The 19,729-nt window shown below is 41.1% G+C and overlaps 1 protein-coding gene across 8 annotated transcripts in view; it reads left to right on the forward strand.

Moving 5' to 3' along the window:
* CDK14 (cyclin dependent kinase 14) overlaps positions 1–19,729 on the forward strand; it is a 674,504-nt gene that overhangs the window by 21,768 nt on the left and 633,007 nt on the right. For 6 of the 8 annotated variants that reach the window (XM_045053222.1, XM_045053223.1, XM_045053221.1 and 3 more), the window contains exons 1-2: positions 4,494–5,073; positions 12,128–12,159. In XM_045053222.1, coding sequence (XP_044909157.1) covers positions 4,983–5,073; positions 12,128–12,159 — 123 coding nt within the window. In that variant the 5' untranslated portion in view covers positions 4,494–4,982. Of the gene's footprint in view, positions 1–4,493; positions 5,074–12,127; positions 12,160–19,729 lie in introns of those variants that run through there. The other 2 variants (XM_023250334.2, XM_045053225.1) reach the window with 2 other exon arrangements.

Consider the following 19,729-nt stretch of genomic DNA (forward strand, 5'->3'; position numbering starts at 1 on the left):
GGTAGTTTATTTTCTTCAAAACTATTCTGAGCTAATTAATAGTGACATCATTTGGATGTTTTGGCAGCTTCTTTGTTCATACTACAGCCATTTGCAAGTAGATCAATTTATTTAGGTCCTTAGGTCTCTTGAAATATATGATGAACAAACAGAATTACCTATAAAACAATTAGACAAATACAGGTCTTAGTTCTGCACAAGCTCGGATGTTTGTGGCAACAAGAATGATTCCTGTAAATGTGAAAGGGATTGAAATTAGGAGTCACTAGGCAATGGGTAGTGGATAGACAGGGAGGGGGAAGGATAGGGAGCTCCATTTACCTAAGTGTGGATATAACAACCCTTCATTCCCCTTCCCTTTTTTTTTTTTAAATTTTTTTTCAACGTTTATTTATTTTTGGGACAGAGAGAGACAGAGCATGAACGGGGGAGGGGCAGAGAGAGAGGGAGACACAGAATCGGAAACAGGCTCCAGGCTCTGAGCCATCAGCCCAGAGCCTGACGCGGGGCTCGAACTCCTGGACCGCGAGATCGTGACCTGGCTGAAGTCGGACGCTTAACCGACTGCGCCACCCAGGCGCCCCACCCCTTCCCTTTTTTATTTTAATTTGCTCTATGTCAAAAAAAAAAGGGGGGGGGAAACCCTTAAGGCTAGACATTAACCAAAAGTTGGTAACAAGAGTTTTGGATTCCATGTGCCAGTTTCACTGATGACTCACTGGGAACTTTGTATAAGTCACTTAAACTTGTGCTACTTCAGTTCCTGCTGGCTGTGTTCAAAAAAGGAGGATAATACTTGATCCTAAAAATAATTAACTAGGGTGACTATTTAGATTTCTAAGAGGATATTTAATTAGGTAAATTTCCACCACTTCAATAATTACAACCTGACTGTATGTCTTAATATTTACCCTTTGGTTAAATTCTAAAATTTTACATTAATAAACATACATTTTCTCTTTTTAATTTTGCTTTCCCACTCTATTCCCTACATACTTGACATCCTTGTTTCATAGATTTTATTTTACTGATAATATCTTTTCATACCATTTCAGGTCAGTAAGTCTGTTTTCTCCTTTTGCTAGATTATAGATTCTAATCAAATCCTCTATAATTTATCTTCTTTGGAGTAGGATTCATTCCCTTAAAATTTACTGCCAGCATATTAGCCTGCTATTTTTCTTATATGGGCAAGATCCATTTATAATAAAAGCGTAATTAATGTATAGCAGAACTAGAAATAATGTATCTTAAATTTTACCTAATTTTTGTCGATGGTCTTTGTCTTTGTCCATCTTACTTGCATGTTAATTACTCCTCATTAATAAATCTACCTTTTAGTACATAAGCTGGGAGAGGAGAAATTTCACCATTCAACTTAAAATCAGAATTTTGCAGGAATGAATGACCCTGGAGGTCATCTAGTTCAAGCCCCCTCCCTTTTTTTTTATAGATAAGAAAGTGGGTAAGTCACTTTATTTAAGGCCACACAACATTTAGAGTAGGGACTAGAACCCATGAGTTGTGGTGGATGTCCAGCCACTGTTGCTACTCCTCAAGGCCTAATTAATATATATGCATGCTTTAATCGATGAATTTGATTAAGGTCAACTCATGTTGGGTTCAGCCTCTAGGTAAGTTTATGTGTTTGTATTCAGATACTGCACCTTTAATTCAGTCCAGCCAAACTATAACCTTGTGAACCAGAAGTTTGGATGGAGGACTGGCACAGATCCATCCTCCCACTGAAAATACATATGCCACACAGATGCTGGATAGGCATCTTTGTTTCTGAGGACAACACATCACTTCTCAGGGGCAGCGATACATTCTACATTCACTTGACATTTAATTTACATCCACTGTGATGAGGCACCTAGGTGGCTCAGTTGGTTAAGTGTCCGACTTCAGCTCAGGTCATGATCTCATGGTCTGTGGGTTCGAGCCCTGCATCAGGCTCTGCTGCTTTGGATTCTGTGTGTGTCTCTCTCTTTCTGCCCCTCCCCCACTCATGCTCTCTCTTCCTCCATCTCTCAAAAATGAATACACATTAAAAAATTTTTTAGCTTACACTCACTATGAAATAAACATTGTACTTTTTGTATACAGACTCCCTTCCCTCAGGGAACTTAAAAATGTAGGATAAAGACATAAGTGAAACAAATAACTGTGTAAAGAGATGATTCCTATTAAGTGTATACATTTTAAAACTATCCAGTTAAAAATGTCCTCCTTTGTGTCACAGTTTCTTACAAAATTAATCATTTTAATATATAACCAACAAAGGAAGTTGTTAAGCGTATAACGGGAAGTTGGTTATTCATAATTGACAAGGTTTATTTGGTCCATTACTAACCACTATCTCTCCTGTTAGGAATACTATTGTAATGAGGTGAGGTTTATTTTGGAGATGCGAAGGCAGAAGTTTTGGAGTAGGGTAGGTAAAAATGAAGTAAAAATTATTTTTATGTTTTAAATTAGTATTTTTATTAGTATTTATAAGTAATGTGTTCTTTGGGTAAAACATTCAAATTGTACTTAAAGGTATAAGGGCAAAGGACATGTTCTGTTTATTCTGGGTATGCACACTTAATCGTTCTTTGTTCTTTTTCTGGAGAAATTTTCTGTGCATGTGGAAACATACATCTGTATATTTTTCCCCACAAATGATTTAATGATAAATTTGCTTGTTACTCACTTACCCTAGACATATTTACACATTAATACATATTGACTTATCTAAAAAAAGTGTTTACTTACTATACCTTTGTATGCATATACCATGATTTATTCAAGCAGAAGTTGACCTTTAAAAAGGTTGGAAATATTAAATACTGAGGAGGTAAAATGAAGAATCTGTATCTGTGGCTATATGTGTATTTACCTATATGAACTAGTCATTGTCAGAGTGAATAGGATAGCCACAGACACACAGTACTCAAAGCTTATTACATTAGTAACTATTTCTTCAACTTTGTTGACTCGGTAGATAGAACCCATCAGTATTTTAATTGGTTGCTTTTGTTTTTTCATTCATAGCTGCTGATAACTTTCTCCCTAAGTAATCTGAGGAAGTGGTAAAAGTCAAACTTTTTCCTGTCTGAGGCCATACTTGGTGCTGTCTATAATATCTAATTATGGTCACTAGGACCCAGCCTTCTTGCATCTTGATGAATTCCCCACCCTCCTTTGCTTGGCTTGACTTCCTGTCTGTTATCAGCTGCCATCTATCAAGACCCTATAATATGCTCAGTGCAGAGGAGAACAAGTCGAAGTGTTCTACCTCACAATTTAAGGAAGGCAGGGGGCTAGTTTTTGTTTTAAGATAAAAATCTTTTAACAAAACACAAACTCCCCAAAACTTCCTTTAAACCAAACAGCATTGTCACACACTCACAAGCTCTTATTACTTACACAGCCAGATGACTCAAGATTACTAAATTTCTATTCATAAGGAGTTTGCTGGCCCCAAATCAACATTCAGTCCCTCCCCCATCTTCCTTCTCTCTCCCTTGGGAGAGTGATGTTTGGAGTGTTCGCTGCACCACGTTTTAATAGAATGAAGACGATGTGTGTTTGCTGCCTGAACTGTTTGTTTTGGGATTTTATAAAGCCTCCCCCAACGTCCTCCTTTTTAAAATTTATTTTTTGAGGCCGGGGAAGAGGAGGTCGGAATCTTTTTTGGCTCCAAGTCTTCCAATTTAGAAATACATGCTAGAATTGGTAATCTAGAATCGGCAATCTAGAATTACCAATTCTAGAATATATTGGTAATTCTAGATTACCAATATATTCCAGAATTGGTAATACATTCTAGAATCCCATTGCTATTTACTATAAAACTGGGTATTTATATCAGAAATCAGCTGCATCTACATTCCCATCAGTCACTCAGTGTGGCACAGCGGTGAAGGAAACAGCACTTAACCGTGCCTTGGGGGGTTACAGTTGACGCTTCTGCCTTTGCACTTGACTCCCCTAAAAAACCGGCCCAACTTAACAACCTCCCTAGCAAAACTGGGAAAAGAAAAAGTCTCCCTCAATCCTGAGTGCGTCTCCGAGGCCTTTCCACTCCCCCGACCCAGAGGTAGTGGTGGTGGCCACCCCCTCCCTCCAGGTCCTCGCCCTTTTCACACGCGTTCGTGGCAAGGAGAAAATCAGTCATAAACGACCGAGATCCAGAGCCTTTCCTTGGGTGGCCTCCCCAAAGCGCGAGGAGGAGTCCCCAGTAGGGGCCCGCTCCCAGCCCTGCCTGTTCGAGGCCCTCCAACGGCCTGGGTCCTGGAGCGCGCGGGCGGGGCGGGCAGGGCCGGGGGAGGCGCGCGGGGGCGGCCGGGAGGGGGCGCCGCGGGGGCGCGAGCGGGGCTAGAGGCCCGCTGAGGACGCGGACTCCGAGCTGGGTAGCCAAGGTCCCCCTGGGGTCCCGAGCCCGGGGTCCTTTGCCAAGGGGGAGGCGGGGCGGAAGCGGCGGGAGGGGCGGTTAGGGCGGGGCGGGTGGCGGTTCCGCGCCGCGGCTCTTTCTCCCTAACGCCCGAAACTCGGGGCTGAGAACTTCTCCCTGCCTGTGCCCCGCGCGCTCCGGCGACCCCCGGCTCCCGCACCTTGTTCCCAGCCCGTCCCCGCCCCACCTCCGGCCGCGCCACCCCCGCTGTCGGCCGCCGGCCGCGCTGCTCTCGGTTACAAAGGAGGGAAAATGAGCCGGGCGGCGGCGGCGCGGCGCGGGGCCACCGCGGCTGCGGCGATGGCGGCCGCCCCCGGCACCACGTAGAACGCCCCCGCCCGCCCAGCCGCGGCCCAGGCCGGAGCAGAGCCTGCAGCTCGCCACTCGCCTCCTGAGCCCAGCGCGTCGCCTCCTGGCCGGAGGAGGAGGTGGAGGAGGAGGAGGAGGAGGAGGCGCCGCCTTCTTGCCGCGCGCCCTCGCTGTTGTCTGCGCTCCGCTCTGGACCAGTTTGGGGAAGTTGCCGGAGCTCCGCGTCGCCCAGATGTGCGACCTCATTGAGCCGCAGCCGGCCGAGAAGATCGGCAAGATGAAGAAGTTGCGGAGAACTTTGTCGGAGAGTTTCAGCCGCATCGGTGAGTGGCGCGCTGCCCCGGGCACCGGGCCGGACGCCCCCGGCGCCTGCTCCTCCGCCCCGAGCTTCTGGCATCACCAAAGCGGCGACCACCCGGGGCTGGTGTAGAGTGTGCTGCGCGCGGACGGTGGAGGGAACAGTACCCGGACCTGGGGGTAGGGCGACAATGGAAAGGAGAGACACCCCTCTCCCTCGGGATCTAGGGGATCATTTGTGGATGATCTTAAAGCCCACAGTTTGGGTTTCCTCTCCTCGCCACTAGCGCTCCGCCTTTCGCGCCCGCGTTGGACTGGCGATGGGACGCCCCGGGCCCCGCTGCGCACTGGGCTGAGCGGCCGCCTGGGTCACTTGTTATTTTTTTATTTATTTTTTATTTTTTTTGCGCGCAGGTTTCGCTCTGGGGTGTTTAGTCAATAATTTAGCTTTGGAAATTGGTGAAACGTTGAGCTGTTCCTTCGTATTGTTTAACACATCCAACCTAAAGGGAAGTGGGACAGATACCTTGGGACCTTTTGTTCGGTACTTCGGGTCCTCGAAAGCGAGATTCGGCTGTTCTGTCCCAAGCTCTCTGAATCTTTCCATTGCAGCAAATAAATGCGCGCTGTGAACTTGTCTGAACATTTAGGAATAAGTCCCCAGAACTTCTTACATTTACTACAGCTCCGGGGCTATTGTCTTTAAACCAACCAACTGATACACAAAAACCGACTGAGAAATGTTTAGGACATTTAAGAATAAATCCATGTCACGGACTATAACAGGGTGACAACAGTATTATGTGGAGTGGGTTTGCTAGCTTTTTAGGGTTAGCCATAGAAAACCCCTTTTAACCTTAAGACGGTAGCTGCCTCCTCTAACATTAGAACTTTCATTTATGCAGGTAACTGTTTTCAGCAAGAAAATCCTACAAGCACTAAAAATAACCCCTCGGATTCCCTAAGAAGCTTTCTAGCCTTTGTTTCACTTGTTTAACATGTCATCCATGTTAATGAAGGTGTTAATGGAAATTAAGCATAAAGTGCTTAATTCCTTAAAATAAACCCCTGGGGTGAATATGAGTATTGGAGTCATTCATCCATCCATCCATTCCTGTAAAAAAAAAATCATTATATAAGCACACTGTAAAATATGCAAACTTTCTTCAAGCAAGAGGAAATATGGATTGAAATTTAGCCTAGTTTTCTTTGTGTTGGGTTTAAAAATTTTCTATTGGTACACAAAATCTTTCCGAAATGACTGTAAAGTTATGGTGTGAAACCAACATTTAATCTTGGTTTTACTTATTGCATGTATTGGATAGTTGCAGTTTCACTCTCACGAGTTAGGGATGCATTTGAAGAGTTCCTACATGCAAATGAAGTTTGAAGCCAAGAGTGTGAGAGAGCAAGGTGTTCAGTTGGTGTGCATTTTTAAGGAGGATGTTCAACCTGGGACCCAAAGCATCACAGAGGCGGGTTCTGGAGTCCATTAAGCCCTGTTCTAAAACACATTAACTGTATATTTACTAATGCTAATGACTCTGTTGGAGCCCTTCCAGTTTTGTGTTAAATAATTCATTGCAGTTGAATCTCAGTAAGAAACCAAGGACATTAATACAAAAATTCCTTATGTTTAAGCAATTTTAAGATTTTGATCGACAATCAGTAAAATTTGGATTAACTACAATGCTGGCGAATGGGGTATTACAGTTAATTGGATTTTCTAGCTTACTGAGATTTAGTGATGTGAAACTCCTTTTGATTCCAACACTTGTTAAAATGTCTTCTATGATCTAGTAGATTTTACTTCCTTCTTTCAGAAACAGTACAGTGCAGTGAACCTAACTGATTATTTCTTGTATTGAAGGAAGGTCATGATTCTGAATAGCAAGTCCCATTCTGGAATACTGTAAAGAGATAAAGAGGTTTTATGTGGTTATGATTGTATGTCAAACTCAAGACATACATGTGAAGTGGGACTGCAGAAAAATTAATCTTTGTTATCTGAGTACTTTCTTAATGTTATATTTGCAACATCAAAAAGCAATAAAACGAATTTGGTTATGTAAAGGTTTTAAGGTGCTCAAGACTATGGAATGGGGTTTTTACTATGGGATTGTATAGTGCATAGATTAAGGGTGTGGGCTGTGTCAGACCACTGGAGATTTCCCGTCTTGCCACATGCAGCAGTGTGACCTTGGACAGGTCCCTCACCTTCTGAGCTTCAGTTGTTTTTTTTTTTTTTTTTAATTTTTTTAATGTTTGTTTATTTTTGAGAGGGAGACAGAGAGACAGCGTGTGAATGGGGGAGGGGCAGAGGGAGAGGGAGACAAATAATTCGAAGCAGTCTCCAGGCTCTGAGCTGTCAGCACAGAGCCTGACGTGGGATTTGAACCCACAAACCGTGAGATCATGACCTGAGCCAAAGTTGGATGCTTAACCTACTGAGCCACCCAGGCGCCCCTGAGCTTCAGTTTTTCATGTACAACTCAGTTTTGATATTGGCACTTAGGGAAATAACGCATATGATGTCTTGTGCAGTATGTAGTGTAGACTCAAGAGATGTTCATAATATGTTATTATCATTATTGGTGATTGCATCATATTGACATAATTGATTTTCTAGGTGGGAAGAAAGAGAAGGGAAGAAGTGGTTACTGACTTTACCGTATTAAAACAGGATGGACTTTGGAGTTAGTCTGGTCTGGGTTTGAACCCTGTTTTCCCAGCTTGCTGTGTGTCTTGGTCAACTAGCAGAATATCCCTCAACCTTAGAGTCCACATGTATACATTTTCTTACGGTTGTTGTGACGATTAAATCCGATAGAATACGTAAAATATCTAGTGCAAGATGTGACATGTGAAGATCAATAATGGGGGCCGTTACTATTCCTTCCAGTTTCTCTATGTATCCCCTGTCTCCCCCCTTTCTTCATTGGTACTTCATGAGATCACAGAGTGAATGGTTTATTCTTGGTGAGTAATCCAACATCTCTGTATATGCATTCCCTTTAACCAATCTATGATGGCTTTTGAAGTAAACATACTGACTTCATTTTGCTTTTTTGGTATGATTCAAAAGTGTAGCTTGTTATAGGATAAAATATACAGTATCGTTGTTTAGTCCTGAGAAGTTAACCGTTCATCTATAGAAAATGAGCACAACTTTTGAAAGTATGTGATATTCAATCAGTTTATTGTTAATAACCATTTGGACTGTATAAGAGTGGCAACGCTGATGTTTAATTCATCCACATGTAAATGGTCATACCAGCTTTGTCGCTACCCACCCCAATACAGCTGATCTGAGATTACTATATTATATAAGGTCTAATAAAACACACTGGCTTTCAAGCCATAGCACTCTAATTTATGACATCTGCCAGGGAGTGACTACAACATAGTTACAGTTCTTTTACAAGATGGGTGTAATTGAATTTCAAAGTCATCCACTGATTTCAGTGGTGAGTATTTATGGTTTTCTGCTAAATAATGTCAGTGTGTTCACTTATTTAGGAATTACTGTTGTTGTCTCATGTTTTTTTTTTTTTAATTTTGCTTAACATAAAGAGAAATGGGAATTTAGTTGTTAAAAAGTTTATGTTAAAATCCTTTTCCTCTTTTCTTTCCTGTTTCTTTTTATTTTTGAATGATAGCTTAGGAGGAGAAATGCTTTCTGTGTAAGATTAGGTCAAACTGTCATTTCTTCATAGTCATTTGAATGCATTTCTTCACACTTGTTTGGATTAACTCCCAGAGAAAGGAAGTTTATACTCTGTGATATTTGAGGTGAAGCCCGTGTACACCATTTTTTTAAAAGATGTAGTTTGTGAGAGAACTGAATGAAAGGAAGAGGCTGAAATTTTGGGTTTGTTACTTTGTTCTGTATGTGTGTAATGTAGAGTCCAGCTGTCATTTGATAAGTCCATTCTTAAGGTTAAAGGTTCAGACACAAAATGTAAATACAGTACCATGTCTTCTTCCAATGTAGTTTCAAAAGATTTTAATTTGAAAACTAGGAAATGGAATTTATATCTATGATCCTTTCATGAGAGAAAATAGTGTATGGTTTTCATATGCCAACACTTTAGTGTGTCTCAAAAGGCAAGAGGCTGTCTTTTGGCCTTTGAGGTAGACATAATTAATTCAACAAATAATTATTGAGTACCTCCTATGTGCGAGATATTGTGCTGACATTCAGTTTCAGTGGCCATTGGTACCAGTCCGCAAGGACTTTTATGAGAAGACAGGCCAGTGAAAGGGCATTGACAATATAGAATGACAAATTTTACCAAGAAGATTAGCACAATTTGCTGTTGGAGAACATAGGAGGGACACCACTTTAGTCTTGGTGAGGCAAGCTCTCTAGAGGAAGCAGTGTCCGAGCAGAGGACTAAATAGACTACCTGATTATCTCAAATGATTCAATGTATACATACACCTTTGTTAACCCATAAAAGTGTAATATACTTGCTATTCCATGATATCTTTGAAGACAATTGTGAGTTTACATTTACATGAATGATTAATGACAATCGGGGAATGTAATCAATAATGAGATGTTGCGTGCTTGTTTGGGTAATAGTTTATTATTCATCAATGACCTGGTAAATATTTGTCAGAGACGTATTTAATTGGCCTTTGATGTTACTGTTAACTGCTGTTCAAGCAAGGATTCCATATTTATAAGAAACTATATAAAGTGTCGATCCACCAGTGAAGAGTTACTGAAGTCATAGATTTTTTGGTCTTAAAATGTTCTCCCCTAAGATATCTTGGGCTTGAGAATAGTGTGCATGGGAGAGAACCTAGCTTTCTGCTCCTTATATCTTAGAAAATACACCTGCAATTTTCTCTAGTATTTCTTCCATTTCTTTCTACCTACAGACTCTACCCCTTTATCCAGAATGTTGAAGGAATTGGCAGGATTTGGGGGCAAGAAAGAAATAGTCCAGTCAGGATGTCAAAGACAATTTAGATTCTTGCTTTCTTTATCTCTCAGTTTGAGGGTCTTCATTCTGTGTTTGCAGTTACCCGAGGGGTAGTTATCAACTGTAGTTCTTATTGGATGCTTTGCTTAAGAAAACCCAAGATTAAACTTTTATTATGTCCAAAGTAAAGAAAATACAGGAAGTTTGTGCTGTGATTTATAAGCTTGCTGCTTTAGCTTTGCATCTTACATGACAGCCACATAATCTTTCATTAATTTTTGTTAAATGAGCTAGGTATGTGGCTGTACAATGATTGACTTTGTATTTGAAATCAGTGAGCTAATCATTTCTTATTAGAAAAAAATTTTTAGATAGAACAACTTGCCTATATTTATGTAGGTCACTAATATTTTATCTTGGAATCACTACTCAAGTATGTTAATTAGAAGATATGCCTTAGGTTTGAGGGAGTGAGGGTGGGAGTTTAGTAACATTGTTGACTGATATTTAAAGAAAGCCTTCTAGATTAGAAGTTTTACATTCTAAGTTAAAAATAGTCTTTAAGAATCATTGAGGATCTTACAGCTTTCTATCAAAATAGCTTATTTTAATTTTTTTAATGTGTATTTACTTTTGAGACAATGCGAGAGACAGAGTACAAGCAGGGGAGGGGCAGACAGAGGGAGACAGAGGGAGACACAGAAGCTATCAGCCCAGAGCCTGACGCAGGGCTCGAACTCATGAACCATGAGATCATGACCTGAGCCGAAGTTGGACGCTTAACCGACTGAGCCACTCAGGTGTCCCTCAAAATAGCTTATTTTAGAGTTAGTGTAAGTTAAAGCGAAATATATAATAAAATGTGTGTAAGTAGTTGAATGTAAGATAAGCCATTTGAGAATGGTATAAAGGGCTGTCTTTTTATTTTTCATTTAGAAGTAGTTGTCCTCTAATAAAGTCAGTAGAGAAATTTGGTACAGATCAGCTTCTTAGGTAAAAAGAGGAAAACTAAGAATTGAACTTTCATAAACACTTTATTTCCCTCAATCTACCCTCACCCCCCTTAATTCACCACAACTACATACTTCGTGATGTTTAAAAAGACAAGTCTATGGTATGAAACAGAAAATATACTTTTCAAGATATAATATAAGCTCTGGCATGGTAGCTTCCATTTAAGCACATGACTTCTCTCAGAGATTGATTCCCAACATAATTTGTTTTCCATTGCTTTTGTCAGAACATAGCTTTCCAAGTAAGAGCAACACAAGTGCTTCTATCCTGACTAGAACTGTCCAGTACAGACGGTAAACACCTATGCACAATTCTATAAATTAGAAACATGTCTCCAGCTAGTGGTTTCAGCTAAATTAGCTCCTTTGTGCATTCTCCTTAATATGAAACATTCTAAGTAATTGTAGGATTTAAGGAACTAGGGTGTTTGCCAACTATGCATGAAATACTTACTTCTCTCTCTTTAGAGTAATAGAATGCCAATTCTGATTCCATGCATATTTAAATAAATTTTGAGCACTTGCCAATTCCCATACGACATTCTGAATGCATTGTTTCCTTTGGTGATACTTCGTTATAAAATTGATCATGTTGAAATGTTTGAATTATGTCTCTGCAGTGCTTAGTTTAACATGCTTAGTCTTTCATTACTGTATTTAAACCTCTCTCAGTATGGGAATCTCATTCAGGGCACTGTGCAGAGTGGGTGTCATCCTGACAATTGGTTTGGGAGGACCACACACCGTGCATAATGACATATGCACAAAACCCAGAAGCTGAAGGGGACATTTCTTTAAGATTACTTTTTGATTCTTTCATACTTCATTAAAATGTTTTCCTACCAAAGAAGAGATAGGGGAAAGATATACATTCTCTTTTCCATACTTGGGAGGATAGTCCATTTACATATTTATGAAAGTGTCTCACAAAGAAGCATGCTGTGCAATTCTCTGTCTCATTTGTAGTTTTCCTATTTGTGTCATAACATTGTTATTCAGGTTGGGGTACAGTTTTACTTTCTGAAATGAAAACACCATACTGCTTTGTTTTCTTTCTGTTTTATAGAACTTAGATACTTAGTTTCCTTGAGATGTTTCACAATAACTTCTTCCTTTCCCTTTTTGTTTTACAGCTTTGAAGAAAGAGGACACCACCTTTGATGAGGTAGGTTAAATTTCTTTATCTTATGTTGGATGTATTTAATTACTTCTGGGTATACTTAATAGGTGCCAACTTCACACTTAAGAAGCAGAAAAAAATGCCTTAAAAAAAGAAGAGATGACATCTCTATAGTTGTATTATTTTTCAGCTTTAATTATTTGAATGAATTTTGGTGGCAGTCAACAGAAATATGTCTTTTTAAATTAGCAAAAATACCCCCAGGCCTTTGTGTTATTGACCCCTTAATGGTGGTAGTGCTGGAGAAGCCCATTGTGAGGTACGTGCTTAGGGCAAGTCTGGAGTTGTTGGTAAGTTGGGCACCCCAGCTCCCTGCAGCCCTGCACTGAATCAGGATGTGATGTGATGTTGATGCCACTTATTGTCTATCAGATTCCCAAAGGAGGGGCTGACTTTCCTGTTCTAGTTTTCCTATCCTTTGTATATCAGATCTGTCTTTACCTACTTGCTACAAAGTAGCAAAAAAGTCTTCCAAGAGGGCAGAGGGTCCATATGTAATTAATAGCATTTTGAACGTGATTTTTAAATTGTACTCTTTCCTGAGTTTTTTGTGGTATCAGTGGGAATCACCAGACAGACAATGTGTTTACAAAATATTCTCAGGAGTGCTGTAGAGTGAAGTGTTTCATTGTCACCATCCAAAGCCACAGTAATTGACATGTGTTGTAAATTGGGCTGTGTGTGTGTGTGTGTGTGTGTGTGTGTGTATGCGTGTGCGCGCGTGCTCGCGCACGCGCGCGCGTGTGTGTAATGAGTTTATATATGAACACAAAAGTATATACACAGTGTGCTTATCCTGCAGCCTAATGAAGCATAGATTAGTTTGGTTGTGGTTGTTTGATTTAACAGTTGCAGTTTCTGTGAAATAAGCTACCTGTTCTCTCACTGCTGTACTGCTTCAGAGAAGTGAGGACATTTGTGCTTGTGGAAATCCCCTTGGCCATGTGGTTGGCTGTGGTGCAGGGCAGGACCACTCAGGGAGAACCTGCTCCAGATTGGGATTTCTGGATTGGGCCAGTGACATTTGGCTCTCATGGTCTGCCTCTTTGTCTGTTGCACCTGTTCCTTTTTTCCTGGGGCCCAGCTCTACAAAGCCACGTGTCCCTGGACTACAAAACAACTTCTCCTTCCAGCATTCCTGAAACATCCTGTAAAGCTTAGTTATTCTAGACCTAAAGCAATAGAGGAATATTTTCTTCCCCATCTATAGTTGGTAATAATGATGTTCTCCTCTAAACCTGTATTTCTGGAATTTCTGCAGTGTTACTGAGATGTTTTTAGGAGAGTATATTTTCTTCTCAGAAGAAATCAATTGGAGAATATTTGGTACTTTTTCTCTCTTTGTAAAGAAATGTCTCCCCTCTAATTATGGAGGTAATGTAAGCTTACATAAAAGAGAAAAATAAGGAAAAGGAGAAAAGTCTCCCAATCCTATTACCTAGCTGCAACCACTGTTGAAAGTTCTTGCTTCTTTCCCTATGTTTAGAAACAAAAAAACATAAGCCATTTATTATATGCTGCTTTTTCCTTTTAACCCAAAATGTGGTATTTTCCCATGTTGTTACAGATGACTCCTAATCATTATTAGGAATTTGAAAAACCTCCTGTTTAGTTTAAATGCCATTGTTAATGATTGTTATTTTGTCATGTGGCTGTGAGATTAGCTTTCCAAAAAATCTGAGGCTGGAACCTAGATGAAAGTTAGGGAAGGATGTGTATATGAAGCTGGTTACTACCCACCCTCCTTTACCTGGAAACCATTGCACAAAGGTCTGGATTTTGTAATATGGGGCAAAATTTTCTCTAGTTTTTACAAAGTGTTTTCCTTCCTCTGTACAAGAGATTGGTAAAAAACAAAACAAAACAAAACAAAACAAAAACAAAAACAAAAAAACAAAACTCAAGTTAGTAAATCACAGAATGGTACACCTGGAGGAGATGTTGGAAATCACGGGGCCAACTTCATCATTTCACGGATGAAGAAATTGAGGTCCAGGGGGGCCCAGGAGTTTCCAGTTAATTACGGGAAGTGCCAGGGTCAGGCTCCTGGGAGATGGTAGTAGTAAAGGCATGCCTGGGTGTAAACCCTAACTCAGCTACCTTTTCAGGGGCAATTGACTTACTTTTTCCAAGTCTCTTATAAGTTAGAGATGTTTATCTCCCTCCTAAGATTGTTTCGAAGATTAAATAAGCTAAGTATATGAAGGTTACAGAAGAGTGACGGGCACATAGTAAATGTCTCATAGTTGGTATTCCCATTGCCCTTGTCTTCGTTGTCATCATCATCCTTCTCTTCACCGATGCTCTCACCATGACATCACCGTCTGTATTTGGAAGGGCTACAAGGAGGAAAGAAAGATTTAGTTTGAAATTAAGAATTGGGGCTATGAGGAGAGTTATTTTCAGATTATTCCTCTACAATACCATATGAGACTTCGTGTGACGATTTACATATTAAAACTGTGAAACCCACCATTTTTTTTTTGTTTGAAACTCAACCAGTTTTTAGATTCCTTGAGAGGATGACTACATTCAGCTTTGTAATCCCTCATGTGTCTTGCACATGGTAAAACATTCAGTAAATATCTGTTGAATGTGAGTAAATATATATTGTCAATAAGTAGAGAGAATGTTGACCTGTCAGACAATGTGGATTCTCCTTTGCCATTTTCTAGCCATTCAGTTTTCTCATTTGTAAAGCCAGTCAGAGAGGATCATCTTCAAGTTGCTTTTTACCTTTAAATTTTTTTAAACCTTTATTCATTTTTGAGAGACACACAGAAAGAGAGGGAGAGAGAAAGAGAGCGAGCGCAAGCCGGGGTGGGGCAGAGAGAGAAGGAGACACAGAATTTGAAGCAGGCTCCAGGCTCTGAGCTGTCAGCGCAGGGCCTGATGCAGGGCTCAAACCCATAAGCTGAGATCTTGACCTGAGCTGAAGACGGTCGCTTAACTGACTGAGCCACCCAAGCACCCCATAGGGGGAGGGAGAATCTATTTTATTTTATTTTTTAATGTTCTTTATTTTTTAGATTTGGGGGAGAGAGAGAGAGCAAGCGAGCAAGCGAGCTCGAGTAGGGGAGGAGCAGAGAGAGAAGGAGACACAGAATCTGAAGCAGGCGCCAGGCTCCAAGCTGTCCTCACAGAGCCATACACAGGGCTTGAACTGTGAGATTGTGACCTGAGCAGAAGTCAGACACTTAACCAACTGAGCCACCCAGGCACCCTATCTATCTTTAAATGTAAAATAAAATCCTGCCTAACAGTCAACATGCACTTACAGTTTTACTAAGATCCCAGAAAAGGACACTGCATTTGTGATTACATACGCAAGAAGTCACCAAGTTCTATGATCATCCTCAGATTGCAGTGTTAGAAGTTTTCTTGAACTCACTTTTCTTTGGCAGTTGGAGGACTTCTGTGTTGGAATTTAGTTAGGATTCGAGTCTTGAAACCTGGCTACTGAATCAGCTTCTTAGATATGCATCAAGGTGTGGCATCTCTCTTCCTACTCAGTATTTATGAGGCAGAGGACTCCTTACCTCAAGGAGTGGCCTCCTCCAGAGTGCCTGGAGCTGGACTTTAGTTGCTATTCCCTGATTCCTAGAGGATTTCTATAGGGTGTGTGTAAATGTTTGACCTTGAACAGAGGAGAAAAAGAGATGTGGACTTATTTGAAAGACTTATTATTCTTTCATTCCTCAATAGGCTGAAGTGCCATGACTGCGGATTTTTATAAGCAGCTTGGAATTATATTCATGAATAGTGTGCTATTGCTTGTTGTAGAGAGAGAATGAGACACTTTGGAAGTTAAGTATTGAGGGATGTTTACACTAGGCAACTTTGTTCGAATAGGAAATTTTGTTGAAGCCCATCCTATTTGGAGAGAGGACGATCATTTCTCTCTTCATTCATATTGTATCTGGGCGCTGATTAAAATATGAAGCGTTTTTGTTCTCTAAGTTTAATCTATACTTTTGATGGGTGGACTAACCATTTATAAGGATATCCTTATATCCTTGTATAAAGTTGCAGAACTTTCCAAATTCTTTCTCACCTTTTTGTCCCCAGTAGATGTCTTAGGCCATGTCTCCCGAGTGGCGTCATTTTTCCTGTGCCATAATATACTATGACTTCAGGGAAGTTTTGAATCTTATTTTTTTTAATTAGTAATTTGTTTCAAAATGATACCTAAAATATGAACAGTCAGAAAATACAGTTAATCTCTCCCAGTGTAAAAGTACTATGTATAAAGCCTTTTGAACTGTGGAAGTAAAAAGTTCTAAGTGAGTATAAATATGTGTGTTTAGAAAGGGTTGGAAATGTCTAAAGCCACAGCAATCATGAATTGTTCTTGTGTTTAAATTAAAAAGGTTAAATTGTGTAGTTTTAGTTATGCTTCATGCCTCTGTTATTTTAGCTCAGATGAGTTGCCAGAACAAAGTGTTGAGTATGCTTGGCTCTTTACTAAGAAATACAAAAATTCTAGTGGTTGAAATAAACCTTGGAAATGCAGAGAGGTTTGTTTGTTTGTTTGTTTGTTTATCGTATATAATCCAGATAATTAAGCACTTTTTTTGTAGTGGGGAGGGGGGGAATTGGTCATTTACGAGCTTTTCAATTTTCTGTGCTCTGGTTATTTGTTTCCTGTTTGCAAAGCAGAAGGGGCTGCCAACACATATTTTTGCATTTTACAGCTATTTTAATTTTTGTATCCTAAGGAAATGTGTACAAAGCATATAAAATGCCTTAACATTTTTGCATCTGATCTGTAACTTCCTCAGGTACATTTTTATAGGTAACTTGCTTCCTCTCTGCTTAATATAATAATTTTGTGAGATAGATGGGGGGGGGTCAGATGCACTGACCTCTGCTTCTAGGCCATGCCCCTCTTTGTTGTTTTGTATAAATATGTAACTGTAATACTGGAGATATAAACACAGCAGTGATTTTTCTGAGAACCAGATTCTAGGAGTCAAGTACAAATATGATTTGGGGATATTCCTGGTCATTATTTTTCCATGCATTGAGGGTGGTGGGAGCTGTTGCAGTTTTTTTCTCACCTAACTACCATCATGGTCTGAGGCCCCTGTGTCTGTGTGAATAATGTATACATTGTATACAGCTGTCTAGCTTCCGACTTCCCTGACTTCCTCATCTAAAATACTAAATCCCAGTAACTATCTTTCCCTGTGAGCTTCCTCACTCCTGCTGTACTCCTTTTATCTCTTCTTTGTGGGTTCCCTGTTTCCAGACCACCTGTTCTCTGCCCATCCCCCTCCTGTTTCCTTCTCTGTTCACTCACGGTACATCATTCCCTTGCCAGTATCCTCAGTGGCCATATCCCTTTGTGTTTTGCTTGTAATCTACTCCGCCAGACCTTGATTTTGACCTGGCATCTTTTCCCCCTCTGCCCACCGGCTGCCAAGAGCTGCTTGAGGAAACCACTCTGTAAATAAATTTATCATCTCTGGCCTTAGCTGGAACCCAAGGCAACTGTGTACAGTCTTGCCCTGTGTGGCTGGCCTGTTTCCTGCTGAAACCTTTCCACTTCCCTCAATCCTTCTAGCTACCCTCCTCCACCCCTCCTTCCTTTCATAGATGACTTTCCACTCTGTGTTAGTTTGCTGGACTTGTTGTAGAAAAGTCCCACAGACTGGGTGGCTCAAGCAACAGAAATGTATTGTCTCACAGTTCTGAAGACCAGAAGTCTGTAATCAAAGTGTGGGCAAGGTTGGCTCCTTCCGAAGGATGTGAGGGAAGGATACGTTCCAGGCCTCTCCTCTTAGCTTATAGATGGCCTTCTTCTCCCTGTGTGTCTTCACATCACCTTCCCTTAATGAGGGTGTGTTTTTCCAACGTTTTTCCCTTTTAACAAGGACATTGGTTGTATTGAGTTAGGGGCCCACCCCACTCCAGTATGACCTCGTCTTAATTTAACTAATTACATCCGCACTGACTCTGTTTCCAAATAAGATCACCTTTGGAGGTTGGGGGCGAGGGGTATGGTTAAGAAGAATTTTTGGTGTACACAATCCAAAACTCATAACACCCTCCAACTTCCTACAACACTTAATGCTGTTAGGCGTCAGCACCTTGCCTGCACATGTACCTTCACTCGCTCCAATTTTATTTCCTTTTTTCCAACTTCTGAGGAGGATGTGTCTTTTCTCCTGTTCTAGGCTAATTCCTCCTCCTTTCCTCTTCACTCCTTTCCCTGCTTTCACTCCAAAATCTGTGTAATTGATTCTGTATTTCCTTATCTACTTTTTCTCTCTTATTGTGTCTCTTCTTTCTTACAGGTGTTTCACCCTAGGCTCTGAGCACAGTTAAGTGTTCCCCGTCTCTTCTGTGCTAATGGAAGCCCTCTGTCCACTGTGATCATTTTTTTCATGCCCTCCTCGAGCAGTATGTCTGTTCCTGCTCCTTCCTTTTGGCTACTCCCTTATTATACTCCCATGAGTGTGGCTGAGCCCGCTTTCTGTTCTGAACCCAGATATGCAGCTGCCCATTTGATGTTCCTGCCTCTTTATCTCGTAGTCATCTCAGTCTCGGCACATACCAAGTACTCCTCAGCCTGTGCCTTTTCTCTTTGTTATCTTAGTGATTTTCCAAGGCAGAAGCAACCTGACACTGTCCTGAGCTTCGCCCCAAGCACCACATCCTGGCATTGGCTTGGTCCTCGTTGCCTCCTGCCATTTCCCTTCCCACTGCTGAGGCAGGCTCACACTTCAGCTTCATCCTCTCTTGCCTGGACGTGTGGTCATCTTCTTACTGGCTTCCCTGCCTACAGCTTGCCTCCTGTTCCACAGAGTGACAGATCTGAAATGCTTTTCTCTTGCTTAATACTTTAAAGGCTCCCTGTTAGCTGCAGGTTCAAGTTCAGACTCTTAACTTGGCCTTCAAGTCCTTCCATGATCTATCTCTTGCCCACCTTTCCATCCTCATCAGTCATCTCTGATTTTCATGCCTTCATTATCACCAGCGGACACCGTATCAGTTCAGGACTTTATCACTTTTACCTTTTTTATCCCAATAACCTCTTAATTGGTCTCACTGTTCCATCTCTCACTCTTCTGCTCCAGCCTTCCTAACATGTCTTTCTTGTCGTGATGTTTCCTTATTCAAAGATTTGTACAGGAAACAATTGTTGATGTCTGTTTTATTAGGCTGTGAATATGCTCTGACCCTGACTCTTAATCTCATCAGTCTCACAGAATTTAATCCCACTGACAAGCACATCTTGACTGGCTCCTATCATCTCGAAATGTTGGGTCTGGACACAAATTCAACTTCACTCTCTTTTTTTTTTTTTAATTTTTTTTTCAACGTTTTTTATTTATTTTTGGGACAGAGAGAGACAGAGCATGAACGGGGGAGGGGCAGAGAGAGAGGGAGACACAGAATCGGAAACAGGCTCCAGGCTCTGAGCCATCAGCCCAGAGCCTGATGCGGGGCTCGAACTCACGGACCGCGAGATTGTGACCTGGCTGAAGTCGGACGCTCAACCGACTGCGCCACCCAGGCGCCCCTCAACTTCACTCTCTTTATAGTAAGA

Source organism: Felis catus, chromosome A2 (genome assembly GCF_018350175.1).
Source record: "Felis catus isolate Fca126 chromosome A2, F.catus_Fca126_mat1.0, whole genome shotgun sequence".
NCBI classification, from domain to species: Eukaryota; Metazoa; Chordata; class Mammalia; order Carnivora; family Felidae; genus Felis; species Felis catus.